General features: G+C 49.9%; 2 protein-coding genes across 3 annotated transcripts in view; one reads left to right on the top strand and one right to left on the bottom strand.

Annotated features, from left to right (window-relative positions):
* Nucleotides 1-4,923, top strand: part of DENND10 (DENN domain containing 10) — a 16,378-nt gene extending 11,455 nt beyond the window's left edge. The window contains exons 6-8 of one of the 2 annotated variants that reach the window (XM_037495634.2): nt 543-650; nt 2,780-2,874; nt 3,392-4,923. In XM_037495634.2, coding sequence (XP_037351531.1) covers nt 543-650; nt 2,780-2,874; nt 3,392-3,568 — 380 coding nt within the window. In that variant the 3' untranslated portion in view covers nt 3,569-4,923. The remainder of the gene's footprint in view (nt 1-542; nt 651-2,779; nt 2,875-3,391) is intronic. The other variant, XM_037495633.2, reaches the window with a different exon arrangement.
* SFXN4 (sideroflexin 4) lies at nt 3,434-27,130 on the bottom strand. The gene is made up of 14 exons (XM_037495635.2): nt 27,023-27,130; nt 25,128-25,193; nt 23,549-23,623; nt 22,273-22,299; nt 22,138-22,192; nt 20,676-20,701; nt 20,022-20,075; nt 19,881-19,937; nt 19,466-19,531; nt 18,553-18,628; nt 17,590-17,705; nt 13,906-13,991; nt 11,285-11,402; nt 3,434-6,824 (listed from the first exon to the last, which is right to left on the bottom strand). The coding sequence occupies exons 1-14, from the start codon at nt 27,059-27,061 to the stop codon at nt 6,747-6,749; spliced, it is 939 nt and encodes a 312-aa protein (XP_037351532.1). The 5' UTR covers nt 27,062-27,130; the 3' UTR covers nt 3,434-6,746.

Genomic DNA, 27,130 nt, shown 5'->3' with positions numbered 1-27,130 from the left:
GGCCAGGGATCGAACTCATACTGCAGTGGCTGATGATAGCTTGATAGCGCTGTCTTTAAACCCTGTGCTACTAGGGAGGCCCTATTATGCCCTTTATACTGTCACAGTCTTAAAGGGTCCTTTCATAAAATGAAAGATGCTAGGGGCTTCTAGATGGTAGAGGCTGCAGTCATGGCTTTTTTCACATTATGAAAAATTTTTTACGTAAAACAATAGGTAATATTTATGCAAGTTAAAACAAAAGGCGCACCCCTGGATGCCCCAGTCTGTCCTGACCCCCACAACAGGGCTCTAAGCACATGTTTGATTTCAGCCTCCCTCCTCGGCACTGAGAGCTGGTTTGGCATACTTTGAGTTGTGTGGGTTTCTTCAGGCAATGACAATAGTGTGGTCTTCGTAAATGCCACAGGTGCAGCCCATGGGCCTGGGGACAGAAGGCAGTGAAGAGCCACAGCTGGAGAGGGGCTTTTAGTCACTTCTCTCGGCACATGCTCAGGGGGCGCCTTCCTGCTCCAGCAGCATGAGTCCTCTTTGTGATGCAGGTTACATCGCTGGATTTGTGGACCCGGAGGTGGTCAATAGGTCGGACCTCTATGACGTGTTTGTGAACCTGGCAGAGAGCGAGATTACCATCGCCCCACGTGCGAAAGGTTGGTCCTCTGTCCCTTCCTGTTCTTGATGCCAGATATAAGCTAAGCAATTGCACTTTTAGGCTGATTCTCTACAACCAACATTTGCAGGTGGGCTTAACCTGCTGTGCTAAAGCTGAGGGAGTTTCCTAGGTTGAGGACATAGCATCTCACAGACCGAGCCGTGTTCGTGATGCGGCCCAGTATGGGACTCCACAGTGATGTTAATAAGGCGAATGGCCCAATCATCTTTTTTTTTTTAATTTATTTATTGATGCATACAAGAACTGCAGGGGGTGAAGGGATTCACTGGAGACAGAGTGGGGAACAGAATAGGCAGACTGTGAAATACTCTGCTGAGGGAGCAGTGGGTGAGTCAGGAGAGGTCTGCTGCGCCCTGTGGGTAGCTCCCTGTGGCTGGCCGGGGATCGAATTCGTGCTGCAGTGGCTGTGGACAGCTTCACAGTGCTGTGCTTTACCCCTTGTGCCACCAAGGAGGCCCCCCAGTCATCTTGTCTCCATTTTCCTGATTAAAAAAGATGTCTATTGCTGCCTAACACATCACTTCTAAACATAGCGGCTTATACCAAATATTTCTCACTACAGAGAGGGACCACAGTCCCTTTTATGACTAGCCTTAGAAGTCACACACCACTACTTCCTCCATTACACACCACTACTTCCTCCATTAAGTCCAGGCCACATTTAAGGGGGAGTAAGTAGGCTCCCCCACCTTGAAGGAAGGAGTGCCAGAGTGTGTAGCCATTTATCACTACACGGGTTGGGTGCGACTCCCTGGGAACAGTCTTTTTGAAGGATATCTTGGTGAGCACAAGAGGATAAAAGTATTGGGCTAAAGATCAGAAGAGGGTGTTCTAATGTCATCCCAGCACTTTAAGTTGTCCTAAGTTACAGCTGTATGAAGGGAAATGAGTGGGTTAAATGTGGGTGAGCCCAAGACACTACCAGGTGCTGGCTGTGGCGGGAGCTACCGACAGCATCTTCTGTGTTCTTTCTCCTAAAATTGGAAGCAGCTGGATGCTGGTTAACAGAGACTTTGTTAGCTGGTTTCTTCTGATCACGTGAGGTTTACCTAACACCTTCAAATTAAAAGAACCAGAACTAGTTTCCTTTTCATTGTTTTAAAATTACAAATATAATACATGCTCCTGACAAAAAATTCAAAACAGTACCAGACCTTTCGGAGATCCTGCCTTTGGTAAAGCAAAAGTGTGGTAGACCAGCCACTGGTGCCCTTAAATTGATGAAGTGCTGGCACTAGAAAGGGGGGGCTGTCCCTCTGCTGCATCTGCTGCTGAGTCTGTAAAATGGGCTCCTCATTTCAAATGGGTTTTGTCCCTCGCAGTGATACTGCTGTTAATGTCCTGGTCACAGAAAAAAGCCAGGTATACAATCCATGTGACACACGTGATTTCCTTTGCTCCTTCTGAGGGGGCCCTTGTGCACAGCTGACCCTGCAGAGCTGAGCTGACAGGAAGTACTGCTTTCACAGTATCCCTGCTGGAAAGATAAACTTGAATTCTTTTTTTTTTTATTTTTTTTATTTTTGCATAGAAGAACTGGGGTGTAGGTCAGAGGTGCGGGGCGTAAGGGGAGTAGCGGATGAGACAGGAGAGGTCTGCTGCACCATATGCCATATGTGGGTTAACTCTCTGAGCTGGGATCGAACTCAGGCCCTTTCAACGATAGCGCTGAGTCTTAACCCCTAGGCCACCAGGGAGGCCCCGATAAACTTAAATTCTTAACAGTAAAGACCTGGCTAGGAAAGTCAGGCTTAGTTTAAAATCACAAATCACTCGAGTCCTAAATCTTTGCTAGGTTTTGTCCAGAAAGAAAAATAAAAATTCTTACCAAGTGCATGTAAAGGAGAAACTTGGTTTTTAGTATTGGTATATTTTTATTTTGGATATGAAGTATATATTTTGGATAGGAAGGCTGAGTATTCCTTACCTCCTGGCCTGTTTTGTCCTATATTTTTCTTTCACAATAAAATGGCAATGTGGGGGGAAGGGTATTGGTTGCTTTCTGAAAATGCCCTCGTCTGTATGATTTTTCAAGTTTTCAAATCAGATGGCATAATGCTTTTTCATTATGTAAACTTCTAAATATTCACACAACTCCTTTACCAGAGACCATGACCATGGGCAAGCTACACAAAGAAATCGGCCAGTTAATCGTTCAGTCTGCAGAAGACCCAGAGAAGTCCGACAGCCAAGTGATACAGGTAACGCCTGGTCCTCCTACTTCTGCATCCTGACCCAGTGCTGCTGGTGCTGAGCCACAGAGCAGCTTGAACTCTGGGTACATATGGGCAGAAGTGACTGGGAAGTGACCAGGGGAGGCTGGTGGCAGGCACTCAGATGAGGGTGTGCAGAAGGCCCTGGGGCATAGTAGCCGTAGGGGCTGCCGTGGCCCCCAGCCCCTAGACTCCATGCTCAGGGCTGATGCCAGACTGGTCACTTGCAGTGAGATAGGCCACTGGGCCCTGGAGATGGATCATGGTGACAGCGGCACAGCATGCGAATGTACTTAATGCTACTGAACTGGATGCTTGGAAATGACTGAAGTGGCCAAAAACAACTACTTGTGATGGTGACTTTGCTAAATTCAGTTTTTTCATATTTCTTAATTTATGAACAAAGTCACTGATAAACTTTAAAAAATAAGCAGAATTCCATCCTAGTGCAGTCATTCAGATTTGTTGATACTAACACATTGTATATTTTCCTGTTCTATTAAAGGATATTTCCCTAAAAACAAAAGAAATCTTCACCAACCTGGCACCATTTTCAGAAGCTTCTGGTGAGGGAGAAAAGCTGGTACTCAATTTGGAGGCCCTAAAGCAGAGACGATTCCCGCCAGCCACAGAGAACTTCCTTTACCACCTGGCAGCAGCTGAACAAATGCTGAAGCTCTGATGGGGACCGAACGAGGCACTGGTGACCGACAGTGCTCACCATGATTACCCACTAACTATGTAAAATGCTGAAAATAACAGAGAAAATGGTCTATTTTTAATGATTTATTTGAAAGTATTGAGATTTGACCTAAAAAAAAGCACTGAAACGTGAAAACACTTTCTCCCGTCTGGTTAGTTGCCTGCCTTGGTCAGGACCACGTGATGTAACACCTAGACGTGAGAGCACAACATGGCCCAATGTCCTGCAGTGAGAAAGTTCTGTGCAATCCCAGAAAATTCAGATGCCTTCATTATTCTAAGTTCTAGTTTGTCTTTGTATAGCCACAAACCTAATGGTTTATTTTCAGAAAGCTGCCTGAAATTTTGCTTTGTATTCTTCTAGGAAGAACTCAAATTCCTCATGAGGAAACTCTACCTTCTGAGCCAAACTACTAAGTTTTCTGCAGAACTGTCTAGAAGATCATTCAAAAGACCCTGCAGTTGCACTTTCTTGTAAAAGAAATTTTTTTTCTTGGCCTTTGAACATTTTGCCTATAGTACGGAGGTTTTGCACAGATTTTATACTCAAGTAGACAACTTTAATCATATTTATACCGACAGAGATAAGCACTTGGCAAATTTAAGCCATAAGTACTTCAGTTTACCCTGTTGCTAGCAATATTCTTTTGGAAAGATGCAATCCTTGTATGGTGGAATAAAATAAATAACTGGAATATAATGGGCTTAATGACAAACAGCAGCTTTTTTAAATTAGTAAGGGAATGGAATCATTAACTTCCTGCAAGGGCTAAACCAGTGTCTTCAAACAACTTCAGTAAAAGTAATTTGGCCACATATGATCTTGTTTAGCTATCTACCTTCTTAAAAACTGGAGAACCTAAAACTTAGAAAAGCAGCACGGGAGTCTAAATTATGTATTTGTGATTTGGGCTTATATATTCATATTGATTATGAGGTTAGTTTTCACTAGCTCTGTTGCACTTCCTTACCCAGAAAAATGTCTGCAAATAACTTGTCTTTATTGGACTCCGATTGTTTATTCTTGGTGTTAGACATGGGTTAAGTAAAAATAAAAAAGGGCCTTGTTCCCTCCTTGGGTTAGGGAAGGATCTGAAATGAGGTTGTTTTCCTGAGGCAAATGATTAAATCTGCACTTTATGAAAATGAATACTAACATCTTTTCCCCCCTCTTTTGTATTGTATTAGCTAATGATCAAAGTTGTTAAGATTACAAACTTATAATGCAGAAATAAAGTGGAAATATTTTGATACGCAACAAAGTTTTAGGGAGATGAAGTAATTCTCCCCACTCTAAACAAAAGAAAAAACCGTTTTTGTGAACTGCAAACATGCAGTTACATGGGTAAGAAAAAAGACCTATTTGCAAGTGAAAGGGTGGGGTTCAGGATCCTTCCCCCCACTGCCCTACCTGTCCCCATATCCTTAGGTATCTCCTTCAAAAAGATGCCTCACACTTCTACTGTCACCTATCAGAGGCTAAACCTCCCCCCAGTCTTTGCAAATTTTAATTTTGTTTAGCATAAGCCTGAGGCTATACTGAGCCAGCTGGCAGACCATTTCCACTGAGTTTGTGCTTGGCTATTATGAGACCCCTTTCACCATGTTTGGAAGTAACCATCATTCTTGCCTAGTGAAAACTGAAAGGCCCTGATAGTCTGATGATTTGGGGCAGGGTATGTTGGAAGCATCCTCCAGTCCACAGGTGCTCGGGACCTCGCCAGGCGAGGCGTGTTGTATCCTGGGACTTCCGTGATGCATGGCTTAGGGGGCAGCAAACAAGCCATTGTGGTGAGGCAAGTGCTGTGGGAGCAGACAGAAGGGGCACCTGAGTCAGGACTGTGAATCCTGGAAGCTTCCTGGAGGGAGTGACTGGAGTCACACAGGAAGCTTAAGCAGGAAGTATCCCAGAGAGGGAATAGCTAGTGTGAAGGCCTGGAGTGACCACTGCTCATTTGAGGAACTGGATGTTGGTCCAGAATGAGGAAAGAGTGGCAAGCGATGTGTGTAATAAAAGGCTCCTGCCTGCCATGGCAAGGAATGTGGATTTGATCCCCACGCCCTGGGAAGCCATTTGGAACAGATGCGATATTAAAGAGCTGATGGGAGCATGGCTGGGAGGGAGCTAGACCTGAGAGAAATGAGTGATGCCAGCAGGGGGCACTGTTGGACTAAGCTTGGGGAGTAGTGGGCCCTAGAAGGGTGAGCTTGAAACCCTCACACCACTGGTCTAGGGCTGCGGAGGGGCTTAAGAAAGGGTGGCCGGCTTGGCCAGAGCCATTTCCGGAGATTGGGAGGTAGAGATGGCTTCATCTAAGTGGCAAAGAGCAGGCAGCAGGGGGATGTGGGCCTGTCGCTCAGGGCGGGGCAGGCCCAAAGGGTGTCTAAGCAGCCAGCAGTGGCAGCCCAGTGAGTGGCAGGGCACAGGTGAGAACAATCCTGGGGTGGACACTGCAGGGCAGACAATTCTCTGACAGGCTGCCTACAAAGGGAGGGGGCTGCTTTTTCATCAATCAAGCAGTTTCAACGCGACAGGAGAGGGGTGGCTGGAGTCTGGAGATCCAACAGAGCCAGGCCGAGGAAATAGGAAGGGATGGGCCAAGTCCAGGGCACCTTCGACCTCCCTGGAGGAGGGAAGGGTGGGTGTGGGCGGAGGAAGGCGCCACTGCTGGCAGGCAGCCTGGGATTTCATGGCGGTGGCTTCCAGTGACACAGAGGAGCTGGATGGCCTGGAGCAAAGAGTTTAAGTAGTTGCTCAGGAGAGGAATAAGCTGGGTAGCAAGGGAGGTTGGCTTTGCGGCTAGAGGCCACCAGAGGTTCCTGTTTATCTTGAGATGGGCCATCTATTTGATGCCTGTGTCCTGAGCACCCTCCTTTAATTTTTCAAATGTTCCACTTTACACAAGTTTAATAGTAACCTCTCAGTACCCTTCAGAGGCCCTGGACAACTGCTGCTGAGTCAGCTGCCCCCATGCATGGGCCAGACTAGATAGCTTCATTTCTGCTTTCCTCCAGATCCCACCAGCCTTGACACCATCTGGGAGGTGGAACTGCAGGTACCTCTGGGGTTTCTAGGAGACCTGGCGGAGTTCTCAAAAAAAAGCCTTGAGGAGAGGAAGGTTTTCAAGCGGGAGCTGAATGAACTCCCCTGAACCCCCCTACACCCCTCTGTTGTAGAAGAGCTCTGTTTCTTCTGTGGCAGCCTGGATTTCCTTCTCAAGCTGACTGCACTGTATCTGAAAGACAAAGCCAAGTTCTTAATATTTATAGTAACTTTTCTTGCCTTAGAGGCTAGTTAAAAACAAACATTCCAGAATGTATTTCACAGCTCAACTTTTTTAGTGATATCTAATCTATAGCAAAAATAATGTAACCCAGCTTCTTAACAACTTTCTGGTGGAAAATTTCAAACATAAACAAATGCTGATGAGTGGGATGAACCTTCAGGTACTCACAGCTCAGCTTTAACTGCTAACAATCTGCCAGCCTCCTTTTATCAAGTGCCTCCCACACCCAGGTGAGGAGGCTTTTCCCAAGTATTTTAAGGCAATTCTCAGGTGTATCATTGCTCCTACGAATGCTTCAGTATGGACTTCCAAGCGATAAAGTCTTTGTTATGTAATGACTAGGCTGTTATCACACCAAACCCAATGAACAAGAATCCCTGAGACCCAGCCACATTTCCATCCAGCAAACCTGCCAGGGTCCTCTGCCCATCCCTGTCGCTGCTTGTTCAAATTCATTCCATTTCCAAAGGCTACCTCTGCCACGCAGCCTTCCTGGATCGGCTGACAATCCTTTCCATCTCCCCATGTTTACTTTCAATCATGCAACAATCATCTCCACACGTGCTACATTACCCTTCTCACAAGTCTTTGCCTGCAGCAGAGACTTCCATCTGTCCTGCCATCTGTCCTTCCACAGCAGCAGAATGCTAAACAGATCTTGAATTAAGACCTCATTTCCCAGTCTCCTTTGCAGTATGGCTTGGTCACATAACTGAGTTCTGGCCAATATGAATATGATGGGAGCAGAAGAGCTGCACAGCCTCCTGGGATGAGAATGGCGCCATCTTGGACTTGGAAGTTCAGGGTCAAGCCCCAGGCATGGTGTGCGGAGATCAAGGAATCAAGGGCCTGTGGCACACGGCTGCCTTGCCCAGACTGGCCACCTCACTCTCTATGTGAATGAGAAACACATTTCTACCTTGTTTTTTAATTTTTTTTTTTTTTACAGATTTATTAATACGAGCACTGGGTACAGTCAGAAGCGCAGGAGGGTGACAGAATTCACCAGAGCCAGAGCAGAAAGCAGAACAGACTGACTGAAGAAATACACTGCCGAGGGGAGCAGTGGGGGGGCAGGAGAGGTCTGCGCGCCATGTGGGACCCTCACCCGGTGGCCGGGGATCAAACCGGTGCTGCAGAGGCTGGGAGCAGCCTTGCAACCCAGCGCTCAACCGCTGCGCCACCGGGGAGGCCCTCTACCTTGTTCAAGGCACTCTTTGGATCTTACTTACAGCCAAATGTAATCCTAGTTATCAGAGCCCTTCCTTCCAGTATTCTCTGTCCTGAGCCAGGAACATGGCGGATGCTGTTCTCACTTTCACCCCCAGTATGAACACTCACAGCTCCGACCTTGCAACGCAAGCGTTTCTAACATGAAGATGGTCCAGTTGGACCACCCCTAGGTTTCTCAAGAGTTGAGCTCAAGATGCCTTTCTCAAGTATGCAGATTATTTTCAGCTGAGAACAATGAAGGTCCTGAAAGATTAAGGACCAAACCTGCTTCCCTTAATCCTTTTGCCTTCCCCTAATCCAGGAAGAAGGGATCTCTGCTCCCCAAGAGTCCTTCCCCCAACTAAGGAGGACACCATGGCCACACCCTCAGCCCCCCTCCCCTGCGTGGTTCCCTCCCCTTCCCTGGTGTCCCAGGGCCTTTACGCCATTCTTCAGTTCAGGATATAAATCCCACTCTGACAAGAAGGGCAGGACTTGAACAATCATTACTGTTTCTCCTGTGACTTGTGATTAAATTGATTTTTCCTCTACTAAACCATTTGATGCTGCTTTTATTACTAGGCCAGCCCAAGAACCCAGAGGGTGGGGCATTTCCTCCCATGCCCCACCACCCACCACCATGGACCTACCCAGAGCTGACAATCATCTCCAATTAGTGGCCTCCCAACTGCCCTCCTGACCTCCAGGATCACCCCCATCTACAATGCAGGGACAAGGAGCCGAATTTCTCAAATGCAACTGGACTAAGCCAATCCCCCCCCCCCGCCCCCCGTAGGGTAAGGTAAAAGTATCAGGCTTTTCTGCCCTCCCGCCATTAGGATAGATGAGGGAACCCTGTGGTCCTGAATGCATGCCTGATGGCGGCACCTGGAGTAGGGTGTGGGCATAGGGAGATGGGATTCACCTGGGCTAAGACTGGGCTTTTAAGGGCGGCGTCATGAGGACGCCCGCAGAAGCCGAGAGAAGAGAAGCAGCAGGAGCAGAGAAGCAGAGCCATGAGAAGAGCAGAGAGAACATGAGAGAAGGCCGGAGAGCCCAGAGTGAAGACTTGCTGGGGGCTGGGAGGCCTGCCAGCCTCCCGGCCCCCCAGCACTCCTGCCTGCCGTGTGCCTGGTAATCCCAATAAAAGCCTGCAAAAGCCACTGAGGACTCCAGGACTCTTTCCTCCTTTACCCCATCCACATGGGATCAGAGAAAACCTGCACTGTGGCCCATTCCTACCCTTACACCACCCCCCCAATCCCCACTGAAACATCTCCCTTGCTGCCACCACAATAAGGTTCTAGCAACTCCTGGGGTTTTGAAAGGGGTGTCAGCATCTGGCCAGAGCCCAGGCCTTTAGCCAGGCACACCCCACCCTGCCACCCCTAGCTGAATAACCTATGGGGCAGTCCCCTATTTCCCCTGACCTCGGCTCCTTCACGACCCCGTCTTGGCATTTATTTTTTTGTTTTTTGGTGGGCCCCTCGCTGGCGGCCGGGGAATGAACCTGCGCTGCAGAGGCTGCGGGCAGCCTCGCAGCCCAGCGCTCAACCGCTGCGCCACCAGGGGAGGCCCTGTCCTGGCATCTTTCTTTCTTTCTTTTTTTTTTAAATGATATTTTTTTATTCATTTGTTTGTTTGTTTGTTTATACGTGCACTGGGTACAGTCAGAAGCGCGGGAGGGTGAGAGAATTCACCAGAGCCAGAGCGGGGAGCAGAGCAGGCAGAAGGACCGAAGTACACTGCTGAGGGGAGCAGCGGGCGGCAGGAGAGGTCTGCGCGCCATGTGGGACCCTCCTCCGGTGGCCTGTGAGCAGCCGGGGATCGCGGCTGTGCTCCTTCCCGGCCGTGCCAGGATTCCTGGGCTTGCGGCTCAGGCAGACACCAGGCCCTATCCTGCCTGTGTCAGCCACCAGGCACTGCTTTGCACAGCAGCAGGAGTGTGGGGCTCCTTCTCACTCACTGTGGACCCCACCATCTACCGCAACACCTGCCAGGACACCCCCTCAACCAGGGCTTGTGGGGAGAACATGAGAGTGCAGGAGGAAACCAGATCGTGGAGGCAGGAAATCCCCCTACAATGACCTGCCTCTCGGGTAAGTGGCGCCATCAGGGGCATGCAAGGAGTCCGCTGACTGCAGTCTTGTAACCAATCATGTTCTAATAGGTGGGTCCAGGAGGATCAAAATATTTTTTCCTTCTACAATTTTATTTTAATGCGATGCTCTCCCCCTGCCTGCTGCCCTCAGTGAATGCAGCCACACCTAGGACAGCTGAGACCTCAGCACTGTGCCCTGGAGCACGTGGCTGACTTCACTTCAGGTTCAGAAACAAGCATTCGAAATATTTGGCTAAGAGAAGCCAGAAACTGCTACAGGCATCTAAGTCCCTGATACCTGCCAGCAGCCCTCCATGGAAATACCATTATCTGCATCTCTGGTTAACAGATAAGGAAACTGAATCTCAGAGTTTACGCAAATTGCTCAGTGTCACAGAGGAGCTGGGAATGGGGCCTGACTCATCAGCAATTGTAATATATACCACACTGCAGAACGCTAAGGCCCCACGCAGCCCCGCTGGCTGCACGTCAGCACTTAAGGTATAATTACGTTAAACACAACTGAAATGCCAGGTCCTCAGCCACTCTGGCCTTGTTTCAAGTGCTCGACATCCACATGGCCCGTGCCTCCTGGACTGGTCAGCTCAGATGGAGGCCTTTTCCATCACTGTAGAAAGTTCTACTGGGTGGGGTCCATAGAGGCGATGGAGGATTTAAAATATATTTAAGTAATCTCACAGGTTAGGTTTTCTCATTTTTTTCATGCTCCAGAAAATGCTTCTGATGTACTGTTAAGAAAAAGAGACTCCAAGACCGGTGGGGGGAGCAGGTAGGAGGCGGAATGTGTTGGGATTATGTATAAAAACATATCACCTCGTTTTATACTTTTGTAAACTTTGTAGCTTTATAGGAAGGAAAATAATTTATTCTTTTTTTTTTTTTTTTTTTTTTTTTTTTTGTGGGACCCTCGCCGGCGGCGGGGTTTGAACCGGCGCTGCAGAGGCCGCAGGCAGCCTCGCAGCCCAGCGCTCAACCGCTGCGCCACCAGGGGAGGCCCGAAAATAATTTATTCTTATAATGAGAGGAAAAAAACTTTTGTGGGTTATTTTTAGACAGTCAAATGGGGGGCACTTACCTGTCCAATTTGTGGGAATATACTAAAAGACACTGGCACCATCAGCCCCATTACGAGCACAGTACAGGACAGTTTTAAGGTCCACAACGACCATGGATGCTGCTGGAAAATCTGGGACCTGGAAGAGACGAGGCACAGCTCTGGCATGGGGTTCCATATGGCCGGCCCCTCACCCTCCATGCTGTGTGCAGTGGCCCACGGCCCCACCGACAAGCAATACCAGCAGCTGCCCGCAGGGTGCTCACCAGCCCTGGCCTGCAGGTGAAGCACAGCACGTGCATTGATGGCCAGCCCTCACACACACAAGGACGCAGCCCATGACTGGTTGAGTCACTTGTCCGAAGTCAGATTCTAGAACCTGCACTCCCCAACCCGCCTCTGCCACCTCGGATGTGACATCCTCACTCTGACCTTTAAGAGTGGGAGATGGTGGGCCTCCCCTGGTGGCGCAGCTGGTTGAGTGCTGGGCTGCAAGGCTGCCCGCAGCCTCCGCAGCACCGGTTCATTCCCAGGCTGCCAGTGAGGATCCCACAAAAAAAAAAAAAAAAAAGTGGGAGATGGTGTGGGAAGCTACAAAGAACCCCCGCTGGAGAGTCAGACACCTGGGCTCTGGGGCCCAGAGGGGCTCGGCCACTGACAGACCATGTACTCCCAGATGAAAGTGTTCCCCTTCGTTTTCCAGCCGCAGATGAAAGGGTTGGGTTATCAGAGGCACTGTGGTCACTCCAAGGTGGCTCCACCATGGCTCTGGGATGGTGCCTGTGTGAGGAGGCCACCTCAGAGCCTGGGGTCCCTGGGCACCCAATACCCTCTGGAAAATGCAGACCCTCTCTACCTCCCAGGCCAGAGCCATCCAGGCAGAGGAACCAGCTTCCCAGAAGGCCAGCTCTGAGGTCAGCCAGATGGTTCAGGGACCCCTGACTGAGCAGATGTCTCCTGTCCAGCGGGATGGACCACAGGAAGTGATGACTGGCTCTGCCCAGGACACGGCTCCTCCTGAGGTCCCATGGGGTTTCCTACCTCACTGCCTGGCCACAGTGGATGGCTCAGCACCAGGCAGGTGAGCCTGGAGTCTGGGAACTGAGTGGAAGACAGGAGTGCCTTCTCTGGAGTGAGCTGATCTTTCATCTTTTAGCAGGACACTGTGAGGTGTGGGCAGGCATGTCCATCATCAACTAATACCCCAGGTGTGTGACAGGAGAGGAAGCCAGCGCCCATGAGGGAGAAGAGAAGACAGGACCTCCACTTGGCTTCTGTTTAAGCTTCACAGGTGACGTTTGCTGCCCGTGCCCAGCGCCTAAACCAACCTTGCGGCCTAAATGATTGCCAGCTGGGCTTCTCACATGGCCGATCTGTTCCCAGGCTCACTAATAGGGCATTTTTTTTCTCTTCTTTTCTTAAAGATTCACTTTTTAAAAATTATGCATACAAGGGGTCTCCCCGGTGGCGCAGCGGTTGAGCGCTGGGTTGCGAAGCTGCCCGCGGCCTCTGCAGCACTGGTTCGATCCCTGGCTGCTCCCCGGCCACCGGAGGAGGGTCCCACATGGCGCGCAGACCTCTCCTGCCACCCGCTGCTCCCCTCAGCAGTGTACTTCGGTCCTTCTGCCTGCTCTGCTCCCCGCTCTGGCTCTGGTGAATTCTCTCACCCTCCCGCGTTTCTGACTGTACCCAGTGCTTGTATAAATAAACAAACAAACGAATAAATAAATAACTCTTAAAAAAAAAGAAATTAAAAAAAAAATTATGCATACAAGAACTAGAGTGTGGGTGAGATGATACACCAGAGACAGAGTGGGGAGCAGAACAGGTGGACCTACAGAAATACACAGCTGAGGGGAGCAGCGGGTGAGTCAGGAGAGGTCTGCTGCGCCATGTGGGTTGCTCCCTGGTGGAGGATCGAACTCACTGGCAATAGCTTGACAGCATTGAGACTTTAACCCCTGTGCCACTAGGGAGGCCCTAACAGGCCATTTCTTCTCAAAAGGGATTACAGTCTGCTGACTCTGGTGTTAACAGCTTCATCTAATTTCAAACATGCTTGGAATGAAGGGGAGAAGAGGCTCAGGGATCAGCCAATCGGAGCTGGGAGCACCTGCACCCCTTCCAAGCCTGTCACTCTAGAAGCGGGGAACAAGCCTCAGCAGGTGCAGGGACACATCCACGGACGGAGCTGACCCAGGATGGGGCCTGGGTTATAGTCCACGTGGTTGGATCCCACGCATCTGGATCCGCACCTGCCCGAAATCAGGCTTACTGTCCACACTGAGGAAGAGTCTAGCAAGAAGATGACTGAAGCAGGTTCAGAATTTGACAAGTTTTATAAGGAATTTATGGCCACCATGTTGATTCCCACCAAGGAGCAGAGTACCTTTGACCACTGACTTTTTATTTCATGGTCCAGATCTGTTACAGCATTTCCCTTTCTGTCTTCACAGCAGCAGCTGGTGCACAACACGGCACACCAGAATCACAAAGCAACACCGCCTGTGCTGCAGGTTCTGCTCCAGAAGTTTCCATGCGTCACACACAGTGGAGCCTCTGCACCGGCCTCCCCCGCTTCCCCATCCCCTGGCGGCCAGTCTGTCCTTCCAGACTAAGGGGTGGTTCCGCTGGCCCCTTACCTTTTGAAAAAGAAGGAGAAGACTTCGGGAATCAGAGCTGAGGTCCCAAAGAGCAGCGCCCTGGACGTCGCCGTGTCCCTCACAGCCTGGCGGACGGAAGTGGGAAGGAAGCAGCTTAGCCTGTGGTGTGGGAGGTGTGCAGGGAGCCTGCACCCCGAGACACAAACAGCAACTGCCCTCCGCGCTGAGAAATGCTGCGCCTGGCAAGGGGAGGCCGCGACTCCTGATGCGCAGGGGCATGGAGGCCGGGTGTTTCCGGGGAGCCGGAGGCCACACAGTGGTGTCCAACAGCTCCCCCACCAAATAAAACACTCACTGCGCACAAGCAAGGGCGGCGTCTTAGGCAAAACTCCCTAAGACCCAAATGGCAGCCGGAGTGTGGAAATGCTGGATCTGCCCCAGGACTGCTCCCCATTTTCCTTCCAACCCACCAGCCTCTGTACCCTGAGCTGCTCCCCCTCACCCTTCCAGGGGAGGAATCCCCCAGAACCCAGTCGGAGAGCACTGGGGTGGCACCACACCCACACGGAGCACACGGGAGTCCACCTGCGGGCACCTGTCTTTGGCTGGTGTCATTAACAGTGCGGGACTAAATTGCAGCTGGCACAAATGTCAGCAGTTTGTGACATTCTGTCCTCCCTCCTATGCCACACACGGCTGTGCTAACAGTCAGACACACCATTTCCCGTGAGTCGCGTGCTCAGAACCAGGCCGCTCCGGGGCCACCTGAGACTTCCCAGGGATACCAGACCATCCGTGAAGCATGCTAATGCCAGACCAAACCCGGGGTGAGACCAACCCCAAAACAGCACTGCTGGTCCCCAGGTGGACAGGCTCAGGCGCCACCATTCCTGCCCCCAACACTCCTGCTTCCGCTTCCAGCCTCCCGGGACCTGGCCACCCCCTTCCTTCTCGGCCCTTCTCCTGCACCCGCACTCCTGCCCTTGCATGGGGAGCCGAGGAGGGGGCTCCCCAAACAAATGTTCAGCCACCATGAATCAATGCATTGCTCAGCTTCAGCAAGATAAACGCGGCTGCTGAGCATGGCGTGTGTCCATATCAGCGGGACCAGGCCAGCTGCCCCATCCGTCCCGGGCGCCGGGAGGACACCTGTCACGGGGAGGCATGGCTGCCCAGGCCAGTCAAGGGCAGCACCATGGACCAGGCCCTGAAATCTGATGAAAGGTGCCCATTACAATCAGATATTGCTGTTTCTGAAATTTTAGCCAAAGGAAATAAACCTTTCAGTGACAGGGAAATGACAAAAGAATGCGTATGCTTACGCACAGCAGCAGACACTATTCTGAAAAGGTGGATAAACTGTGTTTTAAAAGCAAACCATTAAACCTTTCTTTTACCCTAAGTTGGCCTTCATACTAAACAAGGAAGCCCCTCCTGATGAGATGGACTGGCACTAGTCCCTAGCTCGCCAGGCCTGAGGCTGCCACCCTGTTGAGAGGCTGGGTGGTCCGGGAAAGAAGGGATCTCAACTGGTGAGGGTTTGGGTGTCCAGAGCCTAACACTGTGCCTGGTGGGCAGGAGGCGCTGAGGAGCTGCTGTGAATGAACCGCTGGCTCTCGCTCTTCTCTGCAGCAGTCAGCATAGCTCATAACCCCAACACCCTGCAGTGACAGCTGCTGTGATGAAAGAGGTGATGATCCTGTACCCCTAAGTCATACACAGAGCTCTGAACCAACATTCCATCAACTTAGCACAATACAATTAAAATTATGTTTTCTTCAATTATAATACAATTATGTTTAAGATTGAGTTGAAGAGAAATGCAAACATATGTCCACACACAGAGCTGCACGATTCATCAAAGCCCCAAACTGGACACGATCCAATGTCCCCCACCTGGAGATGGAGAAGCCAAGGTGCTACCTCCCTCGGGAGGAACTGGCTCAGCAGTGGGCACTTGGGTCAGGTTACTCACACAAGGTGCATGACCCTCAAGAGTGAAAGGCATCAGATATAAACAAGGAGTGTGTGACTCATTTACATGAAATTTCTACAAAAGACAAAACTGCAAAGACAGGCAGATCAGGGTTTCCTCGGGGTGGGGGTAGGGGTGAGGGAGAAGAGATGGTAAATGGGCACAAGGGAATTCTGAGGGTGAGGGCAATGTTTTAACTGGGCTGTGATGAAGGTTGCACACTGCTTAAGTTGACTAAAATTCATCAAACTCTGCTCTTATAATGGGTGGATTTCATAGGACATAAATGATACCTTAAGAAAGCTGTTAAATGTCTCTAGGGGCGTTTCTTAGGCACAGAACCTGCATTTTGAAAATGAGGTATTTTATTTCTGGCAGCAGTTTCTCTCCTTGTTACTTGTAATTATCATGCCCTGTCGTGATTCATTCAGAAAGGGGGTCACTTTGCAAACACACTACTTGATGAGCACGTAGCTGCTGGGTTAGCCTCTGTAGCATGTAGCTGCCGGTTTGCAAGTCGGCTTTGTAAATCATTGACAGGATGTAGATTATGATGTTTCACGAACCGGATAATGATGCATTTGCCAACTGAAGGAGCTGCCATCTCTCCTGACCTCCTCTTGCATGGATGAGCTGAGCCGAAGCCTCAGCGGGCTGAGAGTGTCCTCTTGAATACTGACACTGAGAAGCCCAGCTTCTCATTTCATCACAGGGGCTGTTCCATGTGGCTCTTTCGTGTCACTTCACTGCCTCAGGTTACCACTCTTTCGCTCAAGTCATCACAGGGACCAAAAAAGATCTCACTTGCTGAAAAAAATCACTTTTAAAAAAGGCCACATCCAAAAAGACTACCAGAGGCTGCTGCAGTTTCTTAAAGCTGATTATACCCAGAAGCCACTGACTCAACTTGAGCAAAAAGGATATACTATCTAATAATACAAGTTACTAAAAATTGAGGCATTTTATAAGAGTTTGGGTTTTATATTTTATAAGGCATGGGGTTTTCATAGGCGATCTTGGATAGCAAATTGGATCGCAAAGATGAAGACTAAGAAAATCTGCTGTGAGAAGGACAGGGAGGGTGTCCGCTGACCTCCAGGAGCACAGAGCTGACCAGGAAGGTGGGTGCTGAGCTAGAAAAACATCAAAACATCATTTCACACTCATCGAGGGGCCAGGCATTTGGCCCAGATGGGGTGGTCAGTCTTTCAGGCCAATTGGTCAGGCTAAAAATCTCCAGTTATTTAATCAAACATGAACTTGCTGTGGGGTAGTTTCCACATGTGGTTACTATCAACATCATCTAACTTTAAATGAGGCGATTACCCTCCATAATGTGGAGGGTAATAAGTTGGACAGTTTGAAGAGCAAAACCTGAGGAATCTCAGAGAAATTCTGCCGCAAGACTATATAGTCTGTGGTTCTAGCCTGCCAGCCTGCCCTACACATCCCCAACTTATCAGTCCCTGCAACTGCATGAGTCAATTATTTAAAATAAATCCCTTCACACATGAACATATGCAAAGAGCTACATAGCTAATGGCCTATTGCTTTGCTCCTCTGGAGAACCCAGGCCAGTATACCATCTTTTTAAACATCAGAGTGCAAAATGGAAATACTCAGAGAGTACCCAGGAGAGGGAAGACAGCACCAGAAGACATTGAAGGAGGATGTGTCACTGGCTCTCAGACAGAAAATTCAATTCTTTGCCACAAAGGCAAGCAGCTTGGCTCCATTACGTGCCCTACCTTCGTCCCAGCTTTTCTGGAATAGCCTATGACGTTGCCATCCTTGTCCATGACCTCAATCCCTCGCATGGGCTCCAAACTTCGGGACACAACGACATTCATACCACTGATGTGGGCTGTGGCCATGAAAAAGAGAACACAAAAGGCACACTTTGGGGGGTGTGTCAAGACTCTTTCACCAACGGCTGCCCCTCCCTGACCATAAGGTGGTCAGTCATCTGACATGTGCTGAGCCAACAAGGCCTCTCCTGGGGCTCTGGAGGGGGCCAGGGCACTGACTTCTCAGCCTTGAATCCTACCTACACCCAGCAGCAGGATCTCAGCCCTGAAGCCCAGCCCACCTCCCTGACAGGATGGCAGGAGAAACCCTGGAACCCTTGAAATATAGCCCCCTTAATTGCTTAAGCGGGTTTAACCATGTTTCAGTAAAACAACTCCCCAAATTTCAGCACTGACGTCATTCCCAAACCCAAATTCGGAACGTGAACTAGTGAACTCACAGGCTGGTGAACTTGAAACAGCCAGCTGGTGTCTTTCTCACTCCCTCTGGAGTCAGACAGCCGGGCTGGAACCCCCGTGACCCAGTGCCTCCCTGTGTGGACCCCAGGACAGCCACCTCCCCTCCCCTGGCTCAGGCTCCTCAATTGAAAATGAGAATATTATCTGCCCATAAACTGTCGCCAGGATACGTGAAATAATCCACGTACAGGGCGTGTCTTTATACATGGAGAGCAAAGTCGTTAAAATGTAACGTGTCTCCAGACACGTTCATCCTTTGACAACTAAAGGCGAAGCTATAGGGAAAGCATCACCTCTCAAACCAAAGACTGAATCTGGGCCTGGGGGCTCCAGAGCCCCCCAACAGCAGCAGTGTCCGCTGCCATCAGCCCCCAAGAGACCTGGGTGTCCCTGAAGATGGAAGAAAAGCTCAAAAGCCACGGAGGCAGCTGGTTTCCTGCTCACCGACGAGGAGCACAGGAAGGGCTTTCCGCCACAAAACGTTATCCAGGGGCGCCTTCATCACCAAACGAGGGACCACCTGGAAAGCGAGAGAATAATCACTATTACACAGGTCCGGGCAGCAGCCAGACACCCTGGACAGCACAGCGCAGGGGCCCCTCTCAGCCCCATGGCCAAGAGACCACACGAGAGCTCGCCGTGCACGCCTTCACTCTGGCCACGCCGAGGTGTCCTCGCTGCCTGTCACAGCTGCACGGGGCACGGCTCGCTTCACCGCACCCTGCAGACAGTGTCCTTCCTTACAGACCCCCGACCAGCACAAGGTCACACTGCACTGAGGCTCAGGTGATGGCAGCCTTTTTTAGCAATGAGTCTTAATGAAGGGATGACATTGTTTGGACATGCTAGATGACAGTGTAGAGTGACAGAAGTCTTATGCGCACTGGGAACCACAACACTGGTGTGACTTGCTTTAGCAGGATGGTGGGTTCACCACATTCTCTTTTTGGGGTGGTCTGGAACTGAACCCACTATGTCTGCACAGTGGCCTATACACGGAGCCTTGGAGAGGCCACATGACTTATTCAGAGGTACTAGGCCGTTGAGGATGACAGTTGCAACCCCAGGCCTATCTGAGTCCAAAATCTCTATTTTTAACCATTACGGGGATCTGACATCCAAAGCAACATACAATTTGCATAACATGTTTACATATCATAAATTATTTTTTAAAAGAACAGTACTGAGCCAATGCCTAGAAACTTAGAATGTCCTTGTGATTATTAGGGGGTGACAGAATGACAAATGACTTTTATGACTGATCCATATTTTTTAAATTGTTTGTTGGAACATAAATTTGTAATCAGAACAAATAGAGCCTTTTAGATTCTATAGAAACAATTTTTAAAATACTCACTCCAAAAAAGGTCGAAGAAGCAATTACTCCTGTCCCTAGTAATATACTCTCAAGTGGGCGACGATTCTAAGGACAAACAAAAAAAGTTTGTAGTTAGCAAAAACCACAGATCATGGGCCTCCCTGGTGGTGCAGGGGTTAAAGTCTCAGCACTATCAAGCTATCACCAGCCACTGCAGCTGATCCCTGGCCAGGGAGCTGACCCACATGGCGCAGCAGACCTCTCCTGTCTTGCCCGCTGCTCCCCTCAGCAGTGCATTTCAGTCAATCTGCCTGTTCTGCTCCCCACTCTGTCTCTGGTGAATCATCCTCTCACCCCCCGCATCTCTGGCCTGTACTCAGCTCTTGTATGCATAAATAAATAAAATAAATCTTTAAAAAAGAAAACATAAAGCTGCGGGCTCCCCAGGACTCACATAGCTGGCATTCCCATTGACCATGTTGAAGGCCGTGGAGTAGGAATAGAAGGAAGCCTGCAGAAAGAAGAGGCAGAGACATCACATTTTGATTTCAGGCACAACAGAATTTTGTAATCACAAAAAAGAAGTAATTGCTACCTGAGGTAAAATCATGGATTTCAGATTTCTTGTTGATAGCAGTGACAAAAATACCTTTTAAGGAAATAAAGCAGTTGTAAGTGTTTGGGGGGAGGGACAGTCTGTGTTAACAAGGAACTTCTGGGTGAGAGGCAGAAGGGAGCACCACACCCCGGAAGCTGGGAAGGGACAGCAGGGTGTGGACGCAGGGGACTGTGGGAGGTGGACAAGCCATGGTAAAGGAGCACCTGCTGGGCCCAAAGAGTCTCCCAGAAGTCCCTCCCCCTAAGACCTGCCACCGAGCAGGGCAGCAAGGGGCCAGGGACGTAGGTCAAGTGTGGAAGAGGAGCAGAGGGGTGTCTCCATTATGTGAGAACACTGTCCCAGAGCCAGTGGGATAACCTCAGGGGCTGGGGGTGCAATTCCAGATCCCAAGGAGCAGACTGGCTCAGGGGGAGCACTAGAGCCGATGACAGGAAGCACATCTTCACTCAGGGATCTCCTACACAGGGATTACCCTGTGACACCTTGAGCCTTCCAGAAGCCGGGATGCCTGACTGGATAAGTAGGGGGCAGGGTGGAAGGTATAACCATCTCTTGGGCAGTCTCTGGGCCAGGTCAGAGACGGCGGGCCTCACCCTCTACGCCTGTTCATCATGGCCACAGCGGACTCACCGTGGGAGCTGAGAAAGGCAGGAGAGCTGCAAAGAGAAGAGCACCAGTGACCGCAGCTGCTGAGGAGGGGAGAGGTGCAAGGGGCATGTCCCCTCAGCAAGTCCTCTCCAGCCTCCTGACAGCACTGGCTGCAAAGGACATTTTTTACTCAATTTTTTCCCTAACAAAATAACCATGTGCATGTGGGAAACGTGACTCAGCGCAGGACAGAAACACCTAAGATAGGGTCTCTGCAGCCTTCCCAGCCCATCACTGAAGGTTAAGGTGATTCCTCTGCTGGAGCTGGGCAAGGTCAACCGAAAACCTTCTGGTCGGGACTCTCCTGAGGGGTGAATGCAGCAGGTGACTGAGTCGAAACCAGTGCTCATTCCTCATCCTGAAAATCCTTAACAATGATGCTAAGTCTACTCTGTGCTCAAAACTTGGACGGCAGTACATCTGTTTACACATCGTTTACTGAATATTTTCTTTTCTTTTTTTGTATGTGTAGAACTGGGGTGTAGACCAGAGGTGTGGGGGGCGGGTAAAAGGGTTCACCAGAGATGGAGGGGGGAGAACAGGCAGACTGACTGAAATCCACTGCCGAGGGGAGTAGCGGGGAGACAGAAGAGGTCTGCTGCACCATGTGGGTCGCTCCCTAGCCAGGGATCGAACTCAGGTTGCAGCGGTGATAGCACTGAGACTTAACCCGTAGACCACCAGGGAGGCTGTTTACTGAATATTTTCAGCCCAATGTTGAGACCAACTGATTGAGAAAAAAATTCTTTTCAAAAATATTTGTTTAATGACCATTTATAAGAAGAGAAATGTTGTTTTCATAGCTGCTAATTCAATACCCGCTCTGCAGACTATGGATCAAGGAGTAATTTCAACTTGCAAATCTAAATTACACTTCAGAAGGCTATAGCTGCCGGAGATAGGGCCCCGCTGCTGGGTCTGGGTCAAGTCAACTGAAAACCTCCTGGGAAGGACTCACCACCCTAGATGTCATTATGAATGTTCATGATTCACGAGGTCAAAATAGCAACATTCGCATGTAGGTTTTACCTCATTCTTTTTAATGAATTATTTAACAGCCTGAATTTTGGATGTTTATGTTGGTTCCAGTTTCTTGCTCATAGCAAAGAGAATTTTATGGGAATTCCTGATACTAGCCCTTGTGAGCTATACCTTCTGGAATCATCGATGAAAGAATTAGCTGTGTTCTTTTGGGCATGATGAAGCAGGGTGGGGCTCAGACCCACTGCCCCACTGCCCAGATCTTTCCACAGGGTTGGATACTGCTGTGGGTCCCAAACCTTCTCTTCTCCACTGCCAATCCCTGTCATGTGCTGTTGAAACATTCCTTTTAGGCTGTGATTTCCAGCCTCATAGTCAGAAATCATTCCAAGGGGAAAAAACCTTTCCTAACTGTTACAATCGCATCTTCCCAACTTTCACGTGAAAGTTAGAGTGAGCTCACCTGCAGGTCGAAACGCGACGGGGATCAGTCTGCTATTGTCAGGGTGCACTGTTGACTTCAAGAGGGCGAACACAAAGGTCAGTCTGATGTTTAGTCTTTTAGGAGGCTAAAGATTAAGAAGGGGCTGAAACTTACAAGACTTCTCTTCCAAGCTTCTTGTATCTTGAAAGAGAAAAAAGAGAAGAAACAAGCAGTTAAGCTCTTCAGGTGACAGCAGCAACAAATCCCTTTAGTCTCATTTCTGGTCCCATCTTTGTTCTGTCTTTTGAGAGAGCAGGCCAGAGCTGCTTCCCAGCACGTGGGCAGAAGCAAACCAAATAAATGAATCAAATGAATGAATAAATGTAAGAACTGAGAAGTGAAGTGATGAGCCACACAAAGATAATGACCAGAACATTAAAAAGTCTTGCGTTCCTGACTGTGGCAAGGACTCCAGGTCAACACCTAACTTGTCCCTTGGCTGAGTCCCTGAATCCAGCCACCCCCAGCTCAGAGTCAGCTGCTTAGAATGGACCCTGCCTATCAGCAAAGGTGACAACCTGCAGCTCCCACGCCACTGGCCAAGTCATAGCATCAGGGCCAGGTGGTGGGCCCAGAGGCCCAGACAAGTTCTTCAAAAACTAAGTTAGGCATGTGAGCGTCCCACAGGCTGCCTCGCTGGACTGGCGTCTGTGGGCTCCAGGGAGCCCCCAGGCTGCAGAGAGATGACAAAAGACTTGGTTTGAGTCTCTGGCAGGAAGGGAACCTGGCCTAGAGTGCCGCCTTCAAAAGGGAACAGTCTGACTTAGGAGCTCTGCCCAAGGTCTGGAGTTGGCCACCAGTCTCCAGGGGCCAGGACAGAGAATCCTCACGCGGACCCAGTACACAGGAGGACCCCTGTGCTGGTTCCTCCTTAAAACTCATTCCTAGAATCCTATTTATGAGAGGGAATTCTAACTACATCTGACATTTGAACAGCACAGATTTAAACTGTATGGGTCCAATGATACTCAGATTCTATCCCCATGGTCCACATTCAACGATGCCAAGTCTGCTGATTGGCAGGGTCCATTCTAAGGGACTTGAGCATCAGAGGATCCTGTATCCTGCGAGGGAAGGGGGTGGTCAGGAAATCAACCCCCTTCGAATCCCAAAGGACACCTAGGGACCTCCCAGGTAGTGCAAGGGTAAGGCACAGCACTATGAAGCTATCCAAAGAATACCTGTAGTTAAATCTTGGGGAAGTCAACTTATACTGGGCATTGTTCAAAGGCCAACTGTCCATTAAAAAAATAACCTGATTTTTCAACTAAAGCTGATCCTCTGGGCAGTGTTTACAAAGGCAACATTCTACCTGATTTCCAACCGTGCAAGCAGAATCAGCTGAAGACAACCCCACCCAAGGACCCCACTTGGGGGCCACGAAACCTACCCTTCGGTCCCCCAAGTCAAATCTGTATGCATCTTCACAGGTTAGCAACAGTTGCCTTGATTTTTCTATTTTTTCCTAAATCAGATAAAAAAAAAAAAAAAAAATCAAAGAAATGATCTTAATATTGTTCATCCACAGATTCAGGTGTGCTCACTCACATCTGCCTTCAATGTAATATATGGCCATGTTCTCGACACCCCGACAGCTCCTATCCGAGAGTCCCTCGCGCCCTCCAGACCCAGCTCCCCAGACAGCAACAGCAGCTGACCCCACGGGGCAGGTTCCCAGATGTCTCAGTGAATGGACCCCACCCCCCTGGTTACCACATCAGAAACCTGGAAATCCCGTACCCCTTACCACCCCACAGCTAATCCATTTAGTCTATTTCCTCTCTTCTTTTTCACTTAATATGAGAAATCAAATACAGGAAACATAATAAATCACCATATACGCATAACCCCTTCACCCCAAATCAACAACTGTAAACAATTATATTTGCTTCTGTTTTTCTTCTTCCACAAAGAGCCGTGATCCGTCGTCCTGTTCCCCTCCCCAGTCTATCAGAGGCACAAACTGCCAGTCCAATTTTGTGTACTTACACACACAGGAATACATGTATCCATAAAAAATGTGGAGTAGTGGTTATTTTATATTATAATTTGCATAACTACTGTACTTTATGCATCCTGCTCTTTCCACTCAACAGCACAGATATCATGTTTTTTCCATTTAACATCACATATATCACATGTTTTCACTTAATAGCATATGTTGAAAACTAGATCACTGCTTTTAAGAGCTGACTGGCATTCCACTCTATGAATACTCCACACGCTATTTCCCCGAGGATGGGCATTCAGGGTGCTTCTTGCTTCTTTCTGTTATAAACAGGGTTGTATGAAACATCATGAGCACCAGGATGGGATCTGGCCCTGAAGAGTCACTGACAGGGTCACCAGCCTCAGCCATGCCTGGTACCTTCTCTTCATCCTTCACTCGCTTGCACAGCTGAGTCATCCCCTGAACTGATCACATTGACTGGTTCCCTCTGGTTACCTCCCACATGGCACCCAAAGAGAGCCTCCCTAATAGACCTCACCCCATGGTCTCAGTGCAAACCCCTCTAGTCTGAAGGACACTCCAGGCTCTGGGGTGCCTAGATTCCCCACGGAGAAGCCCCAGTGGTTGCTAGACCTACTTACAGTCCACGCCCTGATCTTCCTTCAGCCCCTTCCCATCCCAACCTCTCCTCAACCCCTCCCCAACAGGGTGAAGCAGTCCCCCAGGCTGAGCCTCACTGCAGGGCCCCTCGAATCCCAGGTCAGTTGGTGACAGGCTCCAAGATCCGGGAGGTTTGTTTTCATCCTCTTGAACCACCAGCACCTGCCCAGGGCTTGGTCTCACCTGTACACTTTTATGCAGCCCCCTGAGCCTATAATCCATGCATTTGGAAGGAATAAAAGCATGACAGTACATAAGGATCCTGTTATTTCAATGGTTTCAAGAGACCACGTCTTTACATTCCCATTCCAGAATAAAATGTGAAAGTCATTATTTCTAAGAACAAGAAAATACTTACAATTGAAAGGACCAGATTTGTAGGATCCAATAATTCTGTCCACTGAAGAAATCTCTGAAAAAAAGACTTGAGAGGGAAGAGCACCAGAGAGATGAATGGCAGCAGAAGATACATGGGAATAAGTTAACTTTTCTTCCTTTTTTTTTAATTTATTCATGCACACAAGAACTGGGGTACAAGCCAGAGGTGGAGGGGTTGAGAGATTCACCAGAGACACAGAACAGGCACACCGACCGAAATACACTGCTGAGGGGAGCGGAGGGTGAGTCAGGAGAGGTCTGCTGCGCCATGTGAGTGGCTCCCTGGCTGGCTGGGGATTGAACTTGTGCTGCAGAGGCTGCGGATAGCTTTATAGTGCTGCGCTCAACCCCTTGTACCACCAGGAAGGCTCAGCAGTTAATTCTTCTTATGAGAAACCAGTGGGGTTTTATGACCTGCCTTCTACCTGGTGCACCTGGATTCCTCACCAAATCCCCATCTTACAGGTGAGGGCACTGAGGCTTAAAAGGACTCTTGAATGTACTCAAAGAAACCTAGCCAGGAGATGACTCTCAGCCTCTGCACTATCAACTGCTCTTGAAGATTAAAAGACTTTGGGGGGCCTCCCTGGTGACACAAGGGGTTAACTCGCAGCGCTATCAAGCTATTGCTAGCCAATGAGACATGAGTTCGATTCCCAGCCAGGGAGATGACCCACATGGCGCAGCAGACCTCTCCTGTCTCACCTGCTGCTTCCCTCAGCAGTGTGTTTCAGTAGATCCACTTGTTCTGCTCCCCACTCTGTCTCTGGTGAATCCTCTCACCCTGCATCTCTGGCCTACATCCTAGTTCTTCTGTGCATAAATAAATAAAATAAATCTTTAAAAAAATAAAAGACTTTGGGGTCAAATGGGTCTACATCTCCCACCCCATGACCTTGAAGCAACTACATAGGAAAGTCTGAGACTCTGTTTCTTCACCCTCTTAGGGCAGTTATGAGGCCTCCCTTGAGTCCAGAGAACTGGACACCCCACTGAAGCCTCAATAAGGGCAGCTTTGCTTACACGTGAAGGGGGGTCTGGTTAGCTCCAAAAGCCCCCACATTTTGCAGGGCCTAGTCCTGGCTCCACCTGGACAACATGAGCTCCATTGCTTCGGAATTTCCCCACCTAAAACACTAGACTCGTCCCTACTCTGCCTGAACCAGTACTTCCAAGGAGCCCCGGGCCATGGAGCGCTGAAACGCAGATGTGCTGTGTGTCTACAATGTACACTGGCTTTGCCCCAAGAAAGGGCGTAAAATCTCCTTTGATATAAGAAATTATGATTTTATATCGCTTACCTTTCAAAATGTTAATGTTTTGTGCTCAGTGCGCTAATTATGGCATATTATTAAAATTAATTTCAGTTCTTTCCTTTTACCTTTGTTACCGAGGCTACAAGAAACTTTTAAATAGCTTCCAAGCCTCCCACCGTGTTTCTATTGGACAGCCGCGCGCAGACTTGCCCGCAGGCGGGGCCTCTCTGCTCCCCAAGCGCACTGGGGCGCGGGGCGCAGGTGCGCCCCGAGTGGCGGACGCGCGGGGCGGGGAGGCGGGGCGCCCCGAGAGTGCGGATCCTCTCCAGCCCGGGCCCAGCCGCAGCCTCCGCGGCAGAGGACGGACACCTGCGAGGTGGGGGCTCTGGGGCGCCCCGCCACGTGACCCTCCGGGCCCCCCTCCGCAGCGCAGGCTGCAACAGGGGCGACTCTCGGGAACCGCCGCGGCGTGGGCATCCGACAAGCTGGCGCTGCCCTTCCGTCCCCTCCACGTGCTGCGACCACGTGGGCTGCCCAAGGTCACCGGGGCCGGGCGCGGACCGCTCGCGGGCCGGCCCACAGCGTCTCCCTCCCCAGCCGCGCGGGGCCCGGGCCGTACTTGGCGTTCCGAGATCCAAAAGCGCACGTTGGGCTCCATGCGGGCGGCGGCGCCGCTGCAGGTGGCTCCGCTGTCCGGGCCCTGCGCCGCCTCCCGCGCCCCTTCCAG

This window comes from Talpa occidentalis, unplaced genomic scaffold, assembly GCF_014898055.3.
Source record: "Talpa occidentalis isolate TD23 unplaced genomic scaffold, MPIMG_talOcc4v2.1 talOcc4.8, whole genome shotgun sequence".
Classification (NCBI taxonomy): Eukaryota; Metazoa; Chordata; class Mammalia; order Eulipotyphla; family Talpidae; genus Talpa; species Talpa occidentalis.
Note: the sequence above shows the minus strand (reverse complement) of the source record. Positions and strands in the feature narration are given on the sequence as shown.

What these genes read in the sequence shown, in the direction of transcription:
- SFXN4 (XM_037495635.2), bottom strand. Translation starts at nt 27,061, where the DNA reads ATGGAGCCCAACGTGCGCTTTTGGATCTCGGAACGCCAA. An exon ending in TCAATGGGAATGCCAGCTAT is followed by an intron (nt 19,532 to 19,880) that starts GTGAGTCCTGGG and finishes GTTTGTCCTTAG; the next exon opens with AATCGTCGCCCACTTGAGAG. An exon ending in CTTCTTCGACCTTTTTTGGA is followed by an intron (nt 18,629 to 19,465) that starts GTGAGTATTTTA and finishes CTCGCTTTCCAG; the next exon opens with GTGGTCCCTCGTTTGGTGAT.